General features: G+C 43.8%; 1 protein-coding gene across 2 annotated transcripts; it reads left to right on the forward strand.

The window, feature by feature from the left end:
• Positions 1-3,006: 3,006 nt before the first annotated feature.
• On the forward strand, positions 3,007-8,914 carry LOC142282556 (uncharacterized). 2 transcript variants are annotated; one of them, XM_075332993.1, is made up of 8 exons: positions 3,007-3,290; positions 3,971-4,055; positions 4,375-4,463; positions 4,764-4,925; positions 5,180-5,332; positions 6,469-6,630; positions 6,870-7,029; positions 7,931-8,914. In XM_075332993.1, exons 1-8 carry the CDS (start codon positions 3,188-3,190, stop codon positions 7,932-7,934), a joined length of 918 nt encoding a protein of 305 aa, XP_075189108.1. In that variant the 5' UTR covers positions 3,007-3,187; the 3' UTR covers positions 7,935-8,914. The 2 variants fall into 2 exon arrangements, with proteins under 2 accessions (XP_075189108.1, XP_075189109.1); XM_075332994.1 differs by having other exon boundaries at positions 5,183-5,332.
• The last annotated feature ends 2,831 nt before the right edge of the window (positions 8,915-11,745 follow it).

Consider the following 11,745-nt stretch of genomic DNA (forward strand, 5'->3'; position numbering starts at 1 on the left):
GCAGAGCATCTGCTCGGTCTGGATGTGGGGAGGTTCTGAAGAATCGGGCTGGAGGACGAGAACTGAACTCGATTCTGTACCCGCGAGACAAAATGTCTGTCACCCACCGGTCCTTGACCTGTGACAGCCAAATGTCGCAAAAACGGGAGAGCCTGCCCCCGACCGGAGATTCGGGGGAGGGGGCTGGAAGTCATGAGGTAGCCGCTTTGGAAGCGGTTCCTCCATTTGCTTTCTTGGGGCGTGCGTGAGCCCGCCAGGAATCTGAGTTTCTTTGCGTCCTCTGAGACCCTTTGGACGAGGTAAATGGTGTCTTGCCCGAACCTCGAAAGGACTGAAACCTCTGCTGCCACTTTTTCTGTTGAGGTTTGCTTGTTCTGGACTGGGGTAAAGAAGAGTCTTTACCCTTGGACTGCTTAATGATGTCAGCCAATGGCTCGCCAAACAGTCTATCTCTAGATAAAGGCAAGCTGGTTAAACATTTTTTGGAACCAGCATCTGCCTTCCAGTCCTTTAACCACAAGGCTCTGCGCAAAACTACCGAATTGGCGGACGCCATGGAGGTGCGGCTGGTAGATTCTAGGACCGCATTGATAGCGTAAGACGCAAACGCAGACATCTGCGAGGTAAGGGACGCCACTTGTGGCACTGCTGGATGTATGATAGCATCCACTTTTGCTAAACCAGCTGAAATAGCCTGGAGAGCCCATACGGCTGCGAATGCCGGAGCAAACGACGCGCCGATAGCTTCATAGACAGATTTTAACCAAAGGTCCATCTGTCTGTCACTGGCATCTTTAAGTGAAGCGCCATCCTCCACTGCAACTATGGATCTAGCTGCAAGTTTGGAAATCGGGGGGTCTACCTTTGGACACTGGGTCCAGCGCTTGACCACATCAGGGGGGAAAGGATAACGTGTATCCCTAGAACGTTTAGAGAAACGTCTTTCTGGGTGAGCGTCGTGTTTCTGGATTGATTCTCTGAAGTCAGAGTGATCCAACAAAGCACTCAATTTACGCCTGGGATAGAGGAAACGAAACTTCTCCTGCTCTGCAGCTGCCTCTTCTGCTGAAGGGGCTGGGGGAGAAATATCTAACAGCCTATTGATGGCTGAGATGAGGTCGTTTACCATGGCGTCCCCATCAGGGGTATCCAGGTTGAGAGGGGTTCCAGGAGTGGATTCCTGATCACTCTCTTCAGACACCTCACAGGGAGACTGATTGCGCTGAGACCCTGAGCAGTGTGATGACGTTGAGGGTCTTTCCCAGCGAGCTCGCTTAGGGTGGCTGGGGCTATCATCTGAGTCATAATCCTCAGCTTGTGAAGCCGGGGACCCCCTTGTAGTCTGGATTGGATCCAGCTGAGGGGGGCCAGAGGACAGAGACCTCGCCGAGTCCAAAGACTGAGCCCCAGACATGGATTGCAAAGTTTCAAGGATTTTTGTCATAGTCACAGACATTCTATCAGCAAAAACTGCAAAGTCTGTCCCTGGCGCCGGGGCAGAACTTACAAGCGTCTCAGCCTGGGTCACTACCTCTCCGGACTCCGGCTGGCGAAGCAGCACCGGATCGGAGCATTGCACACAATGGGGGTCATCGGAGCCTGCTGGTAGAGCAGCCCCACATGCAGCACACGCAGTGTACACAGCCCTAGCCTTGGCAGCCTTGCGTTTTGTGGATGACATGTTGCTGCTTCCTCAGAGCGATCTGGGTATCCAGCCAGGAAGCGACCTCACAGTGCAAGAAATAAATATATCTATATATCTGGTAGACAGTACACCAATACACAGTGAGGCACTAGAGGGGCCAGCACTGAAATGCCGCTTACCGCCCGCTTAAGAGCGGGTGTGTGGTCGCCAAAAAGCCCCCCCAGTCCAGGTCTCCCAGAGCCTGCGTCCTTCCTCCAGCCAGACTGCATGTAATGGCTGCCGGCGTCCTAGGAGAGGGAGGAGGGCGGGCCCTGGGCGTTCCTGACTAAGAGCGGGAAGCCTGCTTCCCTCTGTGCCTAGTGAGAGGGCTGGAGCATGTAAATCAGGCTCCAGCCCTCGTCGCTGCTGCGAAACAGCGTCTCTCCCCTACCCTGATTGACAGGGTGGGGGCGGGAACGAAGCGGAGCTAGGCCGCAAAAAGCCGGGGACTAAAGTTATAAACGCCGCCGCCGTAAAAGCGCGGTCGGCGTGTCCCCGGCGCACCACAAGTCACAGCAGCGCCGCCCGGTCCAGTGGGGGTCGGCGCTGCGTTCCCACAACACAAAGTCCCCCAGTAAACTGTAGGAACACTAACTCCAACGTTACGGTCCCCGGCGCACTACAACACCCAGCCAGCCCGGAGTGTGTCTGTGCCTGCCGGGGACACAGAGTACCTGTATGATGCAGGGCCTTGTCCCTGATTGTACTCCTGCTCCATATCCATCAGGTTCAACTGGGTCTGTGGATGGAGCCCGGCGTCAGAGCTTAGAGGCCGGCAGGATCCCACTTCCACAGAGCCCTACAAGGGGATGTGGAAGGAAAGCAGCATGTGGGGCTCCAGCCTCTGTACCAGCAATAGGTACCTCAACCGTACAACACCATCCACGGGTGAGACGGGAGCATGCTGGGGGCCCTATATGGGCCCTCTTTTCTTCCATCCGAAATAGTCAGCAGCTACTGCTGACTAAAATCTGTGGAGCTATGTATGGATGTCTGACCTCCTTCGCACAAAGCTTGAAAACTGGAGAACCCGTGATACCACGGGGGGGTATAGCCAGAAGGGGAGGGGCCTTGCACTTTTTGGTGTAGTGCTTTGTGTGGCCTCCGGAGGCAGTAGCTATACCCCAATCGTCTGGGTCTCCCAATAGAGCGCTGAAGAAAAGGTGGCTACTTTGAAGAACCTAGAATATTAGACATATTTTCAGTTTTTTTTCCACACTTTTTTTGTTAAGTATTTCATTCCACATGTGTTAATTCATAGTTTTGATGCCTTTAATGTGAATCTAATCAGAAAATCCTCTAATCCTTCAGTTTTCCAGTATTGCCCTGCCTATTGCATTTACTACTTTTGTCCTGATGATGGTCACATTCCGTGATGTCACATGAGGCCACCATTGTGATGTCACTGCCCGTGTGGTTCTATTGAGCGACGCTGCAGGCAGAGGCTTTGTCTGGAGTGGCTGACTGTGTACTACACAACAAGCGATATTCCTCCCGGCTAAAATGCAATTTGCAATTCTTCTATTTGTCAGTTTGCTATTAGCATCTGTAGAAGGCGCGCCTATCAACACCAGCCGCCATGATTCCAGGGCTTTGATCCCTGCAGGTAAGTGCTTTACCAAATATTCAGTCATTATGGGGTTATTGTTAGTAACTCAGATGATACATTTCATGGAGGAATCTTGTAATTTTAGGAGTCTTCTCCCATCATCTATTCCCTATTGCAGGCACTCAAACAAACTGTAAACTTGAATGAAGATCCCCTGTAAGAGGGAAAAAAAAAGTCACATGTGTCCCTGATCTCCATCAGTGTGGGTTTTATTAATACTTTTGGGGGAAATAATTACAAATTTATGGTAATTGGGGAATTTTTCCACTTGTTGGGATTTACTATTGTCCTGATCTGTTCAGTCCTGGAGTTCAGGCCTCCCTATACACATGAGACTAAGGAGAGCCAATCTCGGCAGCACTGCCCACAGTCCAATGTTCAATTTCCAAGTATTGCTCCTTTTGTTCTCAGCTAAATAAGCCGGCCCCAGAGGTGTCTACCAGCGGCTTTCTTACAGAGAACTCAGGTGCGGTCGGTAGAGTTAGCGCTCCTGTGTATGGAGGAGTCCGGAGAAATATCTTCCGGCTGAACCTATGGTGGACAGATCTGTATTGCGTCTGTGTCCCCTTACTCAGAGGGATGGTCCTAGGTTTGTTTAAGTAAATTAGGTGCAAAATATAATGTATATATTAGTAGCTCTAAATATCAGATGTGTTCTTCATCTTTTCTCCCTTTAGAATACCATACAGCGTTATACATATCTGCTGTCGTTCTCGTCTTGAGTGGATTTTTCCTTGGTTTCATCTGTATCATCTTATGTAGGTAAGTCTTAGAATGAATTATGGGCCACACAAGAGCCTATATATGAAATATCACATGTTCAGGTTATCACACCATTCAGTAAAGGGTACAATCTACTGTAGCGATTTGGTGGCTCCTAAACTGGGTCTGACCCGCTGGAGGCACAATGGACTTTTTGGTAAATTAGAGAAAAAAAAAGGCTATTTTGTCAGAGATATCAAAATTTACTGCAGATAGGAATAGATAAAATAGATGAAGAAAAATCTATGTCTTTATAAGATTCTGCAGAACATAGATATGGCTTACTTTATCAATTGACTTTTGTTTTATCCTTTTATAGACATCTGATTAAGAGTAAATTCTGGATACAGATTACAAGTCGATATTCCACGGATGATGATGATATAAAGAGTGGGGCTAATCCTAGCGGTAAGTACGGCCTAACCGATCTAACATTAATGTCTATATCTATACAGAGACTTCTCGGTGGTTTTTATATTATGATGGATGCAGTCCACATTGTAAAGCTGGATAATTACTCTAGAGACATTCTGATCCGTCTCTTTCAAGACATGACATATATTAAAAAGAAAAAAAAACCCATAAAAGTAAAAATAATTTCTTAGTAGATGTCGCACGTGAATGTACCGTAGACATAGAGGGAAGAATCTAGAAGAAATATATAGAAGGTTTTCCTTTTGTAGTGCTGATTTCAATGTTCTGTTACAGGAGAAAAAGAGGAGAAAACACCTCTTATAGATGATGGTGCTCCTCATGGACCCATGGATGACCAGAGAGATGTCCTCACAACCACCGACATCTCTATGTCTGGCCCCCATTATGTCGCAATCAATATGGACCCATATGAAGATGTGATCGTCTCCTCTGACAGTAAGTTTTCCAGCTTTTATCATGTACTATAACATGTATTTAACAAAAAAAGCTTCCAACTACAAATTATTTCGAAAAGGAGGATGTAGGTGAAGAAACCCAATACGTAACGGTTACTCTGAAGGTTTGGGCCCTCCATTTTCATACTTAACTGGACCATTAAGAGATGATAAAACCTGTATAATTATTATATTTTTAGCAAACCTATAAAGTTTACATATTATTAATGCTAATTTCAGTGTTTTGTGTTTCAGAAGAACAAGAGGATAAAATGACGAATTTAAATGATGGTGGACCGATGGCCGAAACGAGAGATGTCATAGAAAAAACCAACATCTCTACAGCTGGCCCTCATTATGTCATAACCGATATCGACCACTATGAGGATGTGACCATCGCCTCTGACAGTAAGTTCTCAGGATTTTAGAAAGTCTTAGGGTACTTTCCCACTTGCGTTGAACGACATCCGTTGCATTGCGTTGTGTGACACATGCAACAGATGCGTTGCATATAGTGGCACAACGAATGCAACGGATTGTATAAAATAACGCAATCCGTTAGAGTATTTTTTTCTTGACTTTACACATCTGGGCATGCGCAGTTGTGTAAAGACTATTGCGTTAACTGAATCCGTCAAATGACAGATTCTAACGGAATCCGCCACCATAGGCTTCCATTACAAAAACAACGGACGCCGACGGAATCCTGCAGGTTGAGTTTTTTGATACTCCGCCAAGCGCAGAAAAACGCTACATGCGGCGTTCCATCCGTCAGGCGGATGCAACGCGGCGTCGGCTAACGGATGCAACGCAAGGCCATCCATTGCTATCCGTAGCTAATAGATGTGTATGAGGAATCAAATGGTTTCCTGCAACGGTTACCGTAATTCCTCAAGGCGGCGGATAGCAACGGATGCCGTTCAACGCAAGTGTGAAAGTAGCCTTAACAGAAAGAAAAATGGCCAATTAATAAAGTCTCTCAAAGAAGTGTTTAATCCCTATATATAGCGTTCACATCGGTGGTTTATTCTTTCTGTTTTCATACTCTTCTGTTACAAAACTTATAGAATATTAATATTCTTCTTGAAGTGGGGCTTTAAGTCTAAGTCTTCTGCCTCGTGTCTCATACTCATCTGCTGCAGCTTTCATCTTCTATCACTGGCACTCCGGTCGGTCTCCTGTGATTTGTGACCTGCTGACAGCTCCAGTGTTTTATGGAGGCGCCTGGAGGTCACAACTCAATATAAGTCTATGAGAGCCTCATTCTGGCCTTGTTCCGGCTCTCATAGACTCATAGAGATGCTTTGGGAGCTTGTGATGTAACTTCTGACTTCTGGCCAGTCAGAAATTACAGTCACAAGATGGCGATTGGGACCATAGGGGCACTGAAAAAGCATGAAAATGCCAGAGGGTGAGTATAAGAACGGGACAGGGGGCTTAGAGTTAAAGCAGCACTCAATAAAAAGCAAACACTGGGGTGGGTCTTTAACAAACATATAGAAATTGTGTTCTAGTAACGCTAATTTCAATGTTTTATATTACAGAAGAACAAGAGGATGGAATCACAAATGTAATTGATTATGCTCCTCAAGGACTGATGGACGAAAATCAAGATGTCTTTGAAGATATCGACATCTCTACGCCTGGCCCTTTTTGCGTAATCATCAATAATGTCCCAGATGAGGATGAGATCATCGCCTCTAACAGTACGTCCTCAGGTTTTTATATCCAGTATTTAATAGAAAAAATGCTATATATATATATATATATATATATATATATATATATATATATATTATATAGTAAAGAGATTAACTGGTGGTTGATCCTTCTATTTTCACACTTATCTTTAAAGGTTATAAAATCTATATAATACTGATATTCTTTAGCAAATATATAGAAGCTTTCATTTTATTAATGCTAATTTCTATGTTACTCCTTACAGAAGAACGAGAGGGTGCAATAAATATTGCAAGTGATGATGTTCCTCATGAACCGATGGCCGAAAAGAGAGAGGTCCTCGAAAAAAAATACATTGCGAGAGCTAAAGCCTCCATGACATCTGTCTGTCAGAAACTTCTGGCCTTTTTCGGCCAAAACCAAATGTAAGTTCTTAGTGCTTCTACGTATGTTTTATGATATATATTTTGTATTAGTATTAACGGGCAATAGGCTAAATAATTAGAAATTGGGCCCTAATGACCTAAACAACGAAAGCATTATTTTTCTTTATGGTGTGAGCCAAGACTTGCTGGTCTACATGAGAATGGGTTGTTGTCATTCCTGAATCACATATATGATAAAGAACAATATAAATTATGTTTAAGAAATCACAAAAATGGCTGATCACTTGGCTAAAACTAAAAACACGAAGAAGAGAGGGTGGTCACGGCAAAAACAATAAGATGAATATTTAATTATGATCACAATATGCACATACAGCAATACTGGCATAAAATAGAAATGTACTAAATCAAAAGAGCTGATTGTTTAATAAAAACTGCTCAATATCGGAAATCAATTTTACTACCAAATGCATAAGGAAGTGGTTCTACTGATACTAAGCCTTATTAATGCACAAAATGAATAACAAATACTTATGGCAGTGCCATGTACGTTTAGACATGCTATAGTAGCAGAGATGCCAGGCCATCACTTCAACTCTGACAGTCGTTTCGCCATCACAGCTTTTTCAAGGGGTTATAAGAAACAGGGTGGAGCGCTGTATATGTACCATGAGGGAGGGATTGCTGGAAAACTGTAATCTGCTCATACAAGATCAAAAAATAATATTGAAGGGTACTATTCCCATCACATCACTGATAGGGTGTACAACATACCTGAATATAGACATTAAATAATGCAGACTATATATTACAAAGTGCGTATAATCTAGAGATAATGGATTACATGTAAATTTCTTCTGTTGCCCCAACCATTATAATCTGTATCCATGTGCATATATTAATCTTTACTGTTTTGCTGATTTTGTAACATATCTTGCAGGTGAGGAAGAGCGGCGTCTCGCTGTGTTCCCACAAAGAACATGGGATCCAGCTGGAGACGACAAATTTACACCAACAAAAAGTGGCAGATTCCGGGCTCGGTTTCTGACCCCAACCATTGAATACGACAATTACTGGATTTTCTGCAGCTAGACGCACTCACAGAAAATGTGAGTTACCTACTGCACCACGAGGCAGATTCTGGGCTCAGTCTCTGTTCTCTTCACCGGATACGACATTTACTGGACTTTCCGCAGCTATACGCACTCACAGAACATGTGAGTTACCTACTGCACCACGAGACAGTTTCCAGGCTCGGTTTCTGTTCTCAACCACTGGGTACTACATGTACTGGACTTTATGCAGCTAGACGCACTCACAGAACATGCGAGTTACCTACTGCACCACGAGACAGATTCCGGGCTTGGTTTCTGTTCTCAACCTCTGGGTACTATATGTACTGGACTTTACGCAGCTAGACGCACTCACAGAACATGCGAGTTACCTACTGCACCACGAGACAGATTCCGGGCTCGGTTTCTGTTCTCAACCTCTGGGTACTATATGTACTGGACTTTACGCAGCTAGACGCACTCACAGAACATGCGAGTTACCTACTGCACCACGAGACAGATTCCGGGCTTGGTTTCTGTTCTCAACTACTGGGTACTACATGTACTGGACTTTACGCAGCTAGACGTACTCACAGAACATGTGAGTTACCTACTGCACCACGAGACAGATTCCAGGCTCGGTTTCTGTTCTCATCAATGACCATCTACAGCCCAAGGGAAGGGCAGTCCTTCAGTCAAGGTTCCCTAGAGGTTTCCTCCACTGGGGGTTTTTCCTCTCCTGAGTCCTGAAGGCCAACTCTTTGTGAGTCCCATCGCCTTTTGATATCATTAATATTGGGGCATTTTTTTAAGAATATTGCCATGACTTCTAATTGAACTTCTACTTTACCCATCTTGAATGAAATGAATAAAGAAGTCAGTAAATAATATGTTGCAGTGTATCCGAGCTTTTGTTACTCTTTACAATACAGCAGAATGTACACATCACTCAGGAGGGAATATTTTATGTAGTCATTAAACACATGGTGGCTTATAGTTGCCACAAATGTTAGGTTCCCATTAATCATGCACATCCTCTTTGGCCTGTTTCACAATGAGACTGAGACCTACACTTTGACCAGGATGTTTGTCACTGCACACCATACTGTCATGGTGCACATCATGATATCTGAACATTATGACTTGAATTGCCCAGGTCTAGTTATTGCTTCTGGAGATGCACATCAGTGACAACGTGCACCACGGCCCAAAAAACATCAGAAGCCTGGTCGAGCTGGAAGTTCCAACCCAGGATGAAGAAGACAGAAGATGGCTGCAAGTGGAGAAAGCTAAAGTAAAACTGTGGCTGCAGCTGGCAGGCAAATTGCAAAAAATCTTTTTTCGGAAGAATATGAATTTTTGTACAATACAAGTTGAATTCTTTCATATCTATTAAAAGTCTTTAGTAAGGATTAGCGGACCCGTGGATATTTGGGTTCCCCGAACTTGCACGGACTGAAAAAAAATTTTGGTTCGGGAACTGAACTTGACCCTGGACAACGAACCCCATACAATTCAATGGGGACCCAAAGTTCTATGCTGTAAAATGTTTGTAGTAAGGGCTAGGGGGCTGAAAAAGGAAGCTAAATGTGGGTAAGAGCAGAAAACTGCCCTGCAAACAAATGTGGCTCTGCAAATGACTTAAATTGTTTCGGTCATCATAGCAATTATGGTTAGATAGCAAGTAAATGAAGAAACAAAAATTTTTAAAGATGAGTTTCAGAGATTCTCCATAGACCATCAATTTTAAAAAAAGGCCCTTACAAGGCCTTTATTCCCAATTTACCCACACAGTCAAGATAAGCAAAGTAGCCCTGCAGAGCAATAATTTAAAAAAAGCCCATACGGGGCTTTAAACACTTTAAACCAAACCTACTGTACTAGGCCTGATAATACCACCATACAGTGACCTTATATTGGTAATATCAGTTCTACTCAAGAGCTTTTCAGGTCATATATGTGTGTGCTGTACGGGTAATCACCATTTGTGCCCACTAGTGATGAGCGAACCCAAATAGTGAAGTTCGGTGTTCATACTGGACACCTAGCGTCCATGTCTCAAACTCAAGCGTGGACTTCTCAGGTATGTCCATGTTCAAGTTCAGCGTTTGGAGGCTGAAAAGTTTTGTTTTACATTATTATTAAGGGCTGAGATGGGCAGGGAAATCAGTGAAATGGTAGAAAACAGCGCTAAAATGAATGAGAACAGTAAAGAACAGCTATTAACATTTGCCAGGTACTCACTGCAACTCTCATCAGAACCGCGGCTCAACAGTACGCTCAGCTAAATGCTGTGGTTCTGATGTGAGCTGTAGTCAGTACCTGGCAAAGATTAATAGCAGTTCGTTACTGTTCCAATTCATTTGGGCATGGTTTTCTACAATTTCATGGATTTCCCTGGCCTCCCAAGCCTTTAATTTAAATTTAAAAAAAAAAATTACATGGGGTCCCTCTTATTTTGATAATCGGACAAAGGTAAAGTAGACACCTGGGGGCTGATATCCGGCTGGGAAGGGGCCAATATCCATGGCCCTTCCCTACCTGATAATGCCTGCTTTACTTTGACGGGTTAGCAAAATAGAGAAGACCCACGTCTTAAATAAATAACTGAAAAAATGGGGTGGGATTCCCTCCAATTTCGCTACTAGCATTTTGTATTAAGGAAAATCACTGAATATATTCATATATGAGTTAGTTGGAGACAAAAACATTTATAAATTCTTAGGTTACATAAACTAAACCACATTTTTGGGTCTATGAAATGGCTGAATTAAGTATTTTAGATTACTCAATTCGTACCCTCAACAGTCCCCCCTTTGACTCACTTCTGCCATTTTCAAATACTAAGGGTACTGCGTTCCCTTAGGAAGAGAGGAAGAACGATCTGTTGGGAAAACCTGCCTGGCTGAACGTTGAGGCATGGGTGGAGAGGGGAAAGGGGTTTCTTCACCGGTTTGAGACCAAGGACCCCTAGGCGAGTCCCTACCCTTTGTAGTTGGACTTTCCCATGTCTCAAGGCTCTCTAAGTCCTCTCTTCTAACTGTTTCGGCAATGATAGTCTGAGACTGTAAAGTCTTTTTGAAAAGGATAAATATGAGTAGAACGCTCAATGCAGCTCCGGTGGATCGATATGAATCCATGTTGTCCTGCCGTTGAGCTTTATCGAAATTTCTGTGGTTTGGAGAAGCTGGATCAACTCATCTAGTCTTGACTCATGGCTCTTTCTCGCTTGTCCTTTGAGGATCAATCAGTCTCATGACTGAAAACCATATGCTACTAACCCTGATTTAGGATCTGGAATTAGAAAATACACTTGTTTATTTCACTATTTAGTCAATCATATGAAAATTGTATGTGCCTTGTGCTAAACCAAAAAATATTTTACATAGAGACCTGTTTGTTACTAAAGAGAAACAAAACACGCATTTGGTTCACAACTTGTTAGTTTTTTTACATACCACTTGCATTATGTGGATTTACAGCAATGGCGTCATTTTCTGCACTGGAATGCCTCTGACCAAACCTGGAAAGAAATCGACACAACACGCACAGACTTGCATACAACGTGCTCATGATATACATCTATAATCAGTTTGCAGTCTCTAACAATGGGTAGAGCAGGTGCAGTATGTGTTTCTGTGGACTCTTTACAGTTTTTTCCTTTTTCCCTTCACACATTGTTTTTAAGAACGTGTTTTACAAG

The sequence above is a fragment of the Anomaloglossus baeobatrachus genome, chromosome 2 (genome assembly GCF_048569485.1).
Source record: "Anomaloglossus baeobatrachus isolate aAnoBae1 chromosome 2, aAnoBae1.hap1, whole genome shotgun sequence".
NCBI classification, from domain to species: domain Eukaryota; kingdom Metazoa; phylum Chordata; class Amphibia; order Anura; family Aromobatidae; genus Anomaloglossus; species Anomaloglossus baeobatrachus.

Excerpts from the sequence above, each read along its gene's own strand:
- LOC142282556 (XM_075332993.1), top strand. The coding sequence starts at position 3,188 with ATGCAATTTGCAATTCTTCTATTTGTCAGTTTGCTATTAGCATCTGTA. Across the intron at positions 5,333-6,468 it reads TGTGACCATCGCCTCTGACA|AAGAACAAGAGGATGGAATC; the intron begins GTAAGTTCTCAG and ends TTTATATTACAG. Across the intron at positions 6,631-6,869 it reads TGAGATCATCGCCTCTAACA|AAGAACGAGAGGGTGCAATA; the intron begins GTACGTCCTCAG and ends TACTCCTTACAG.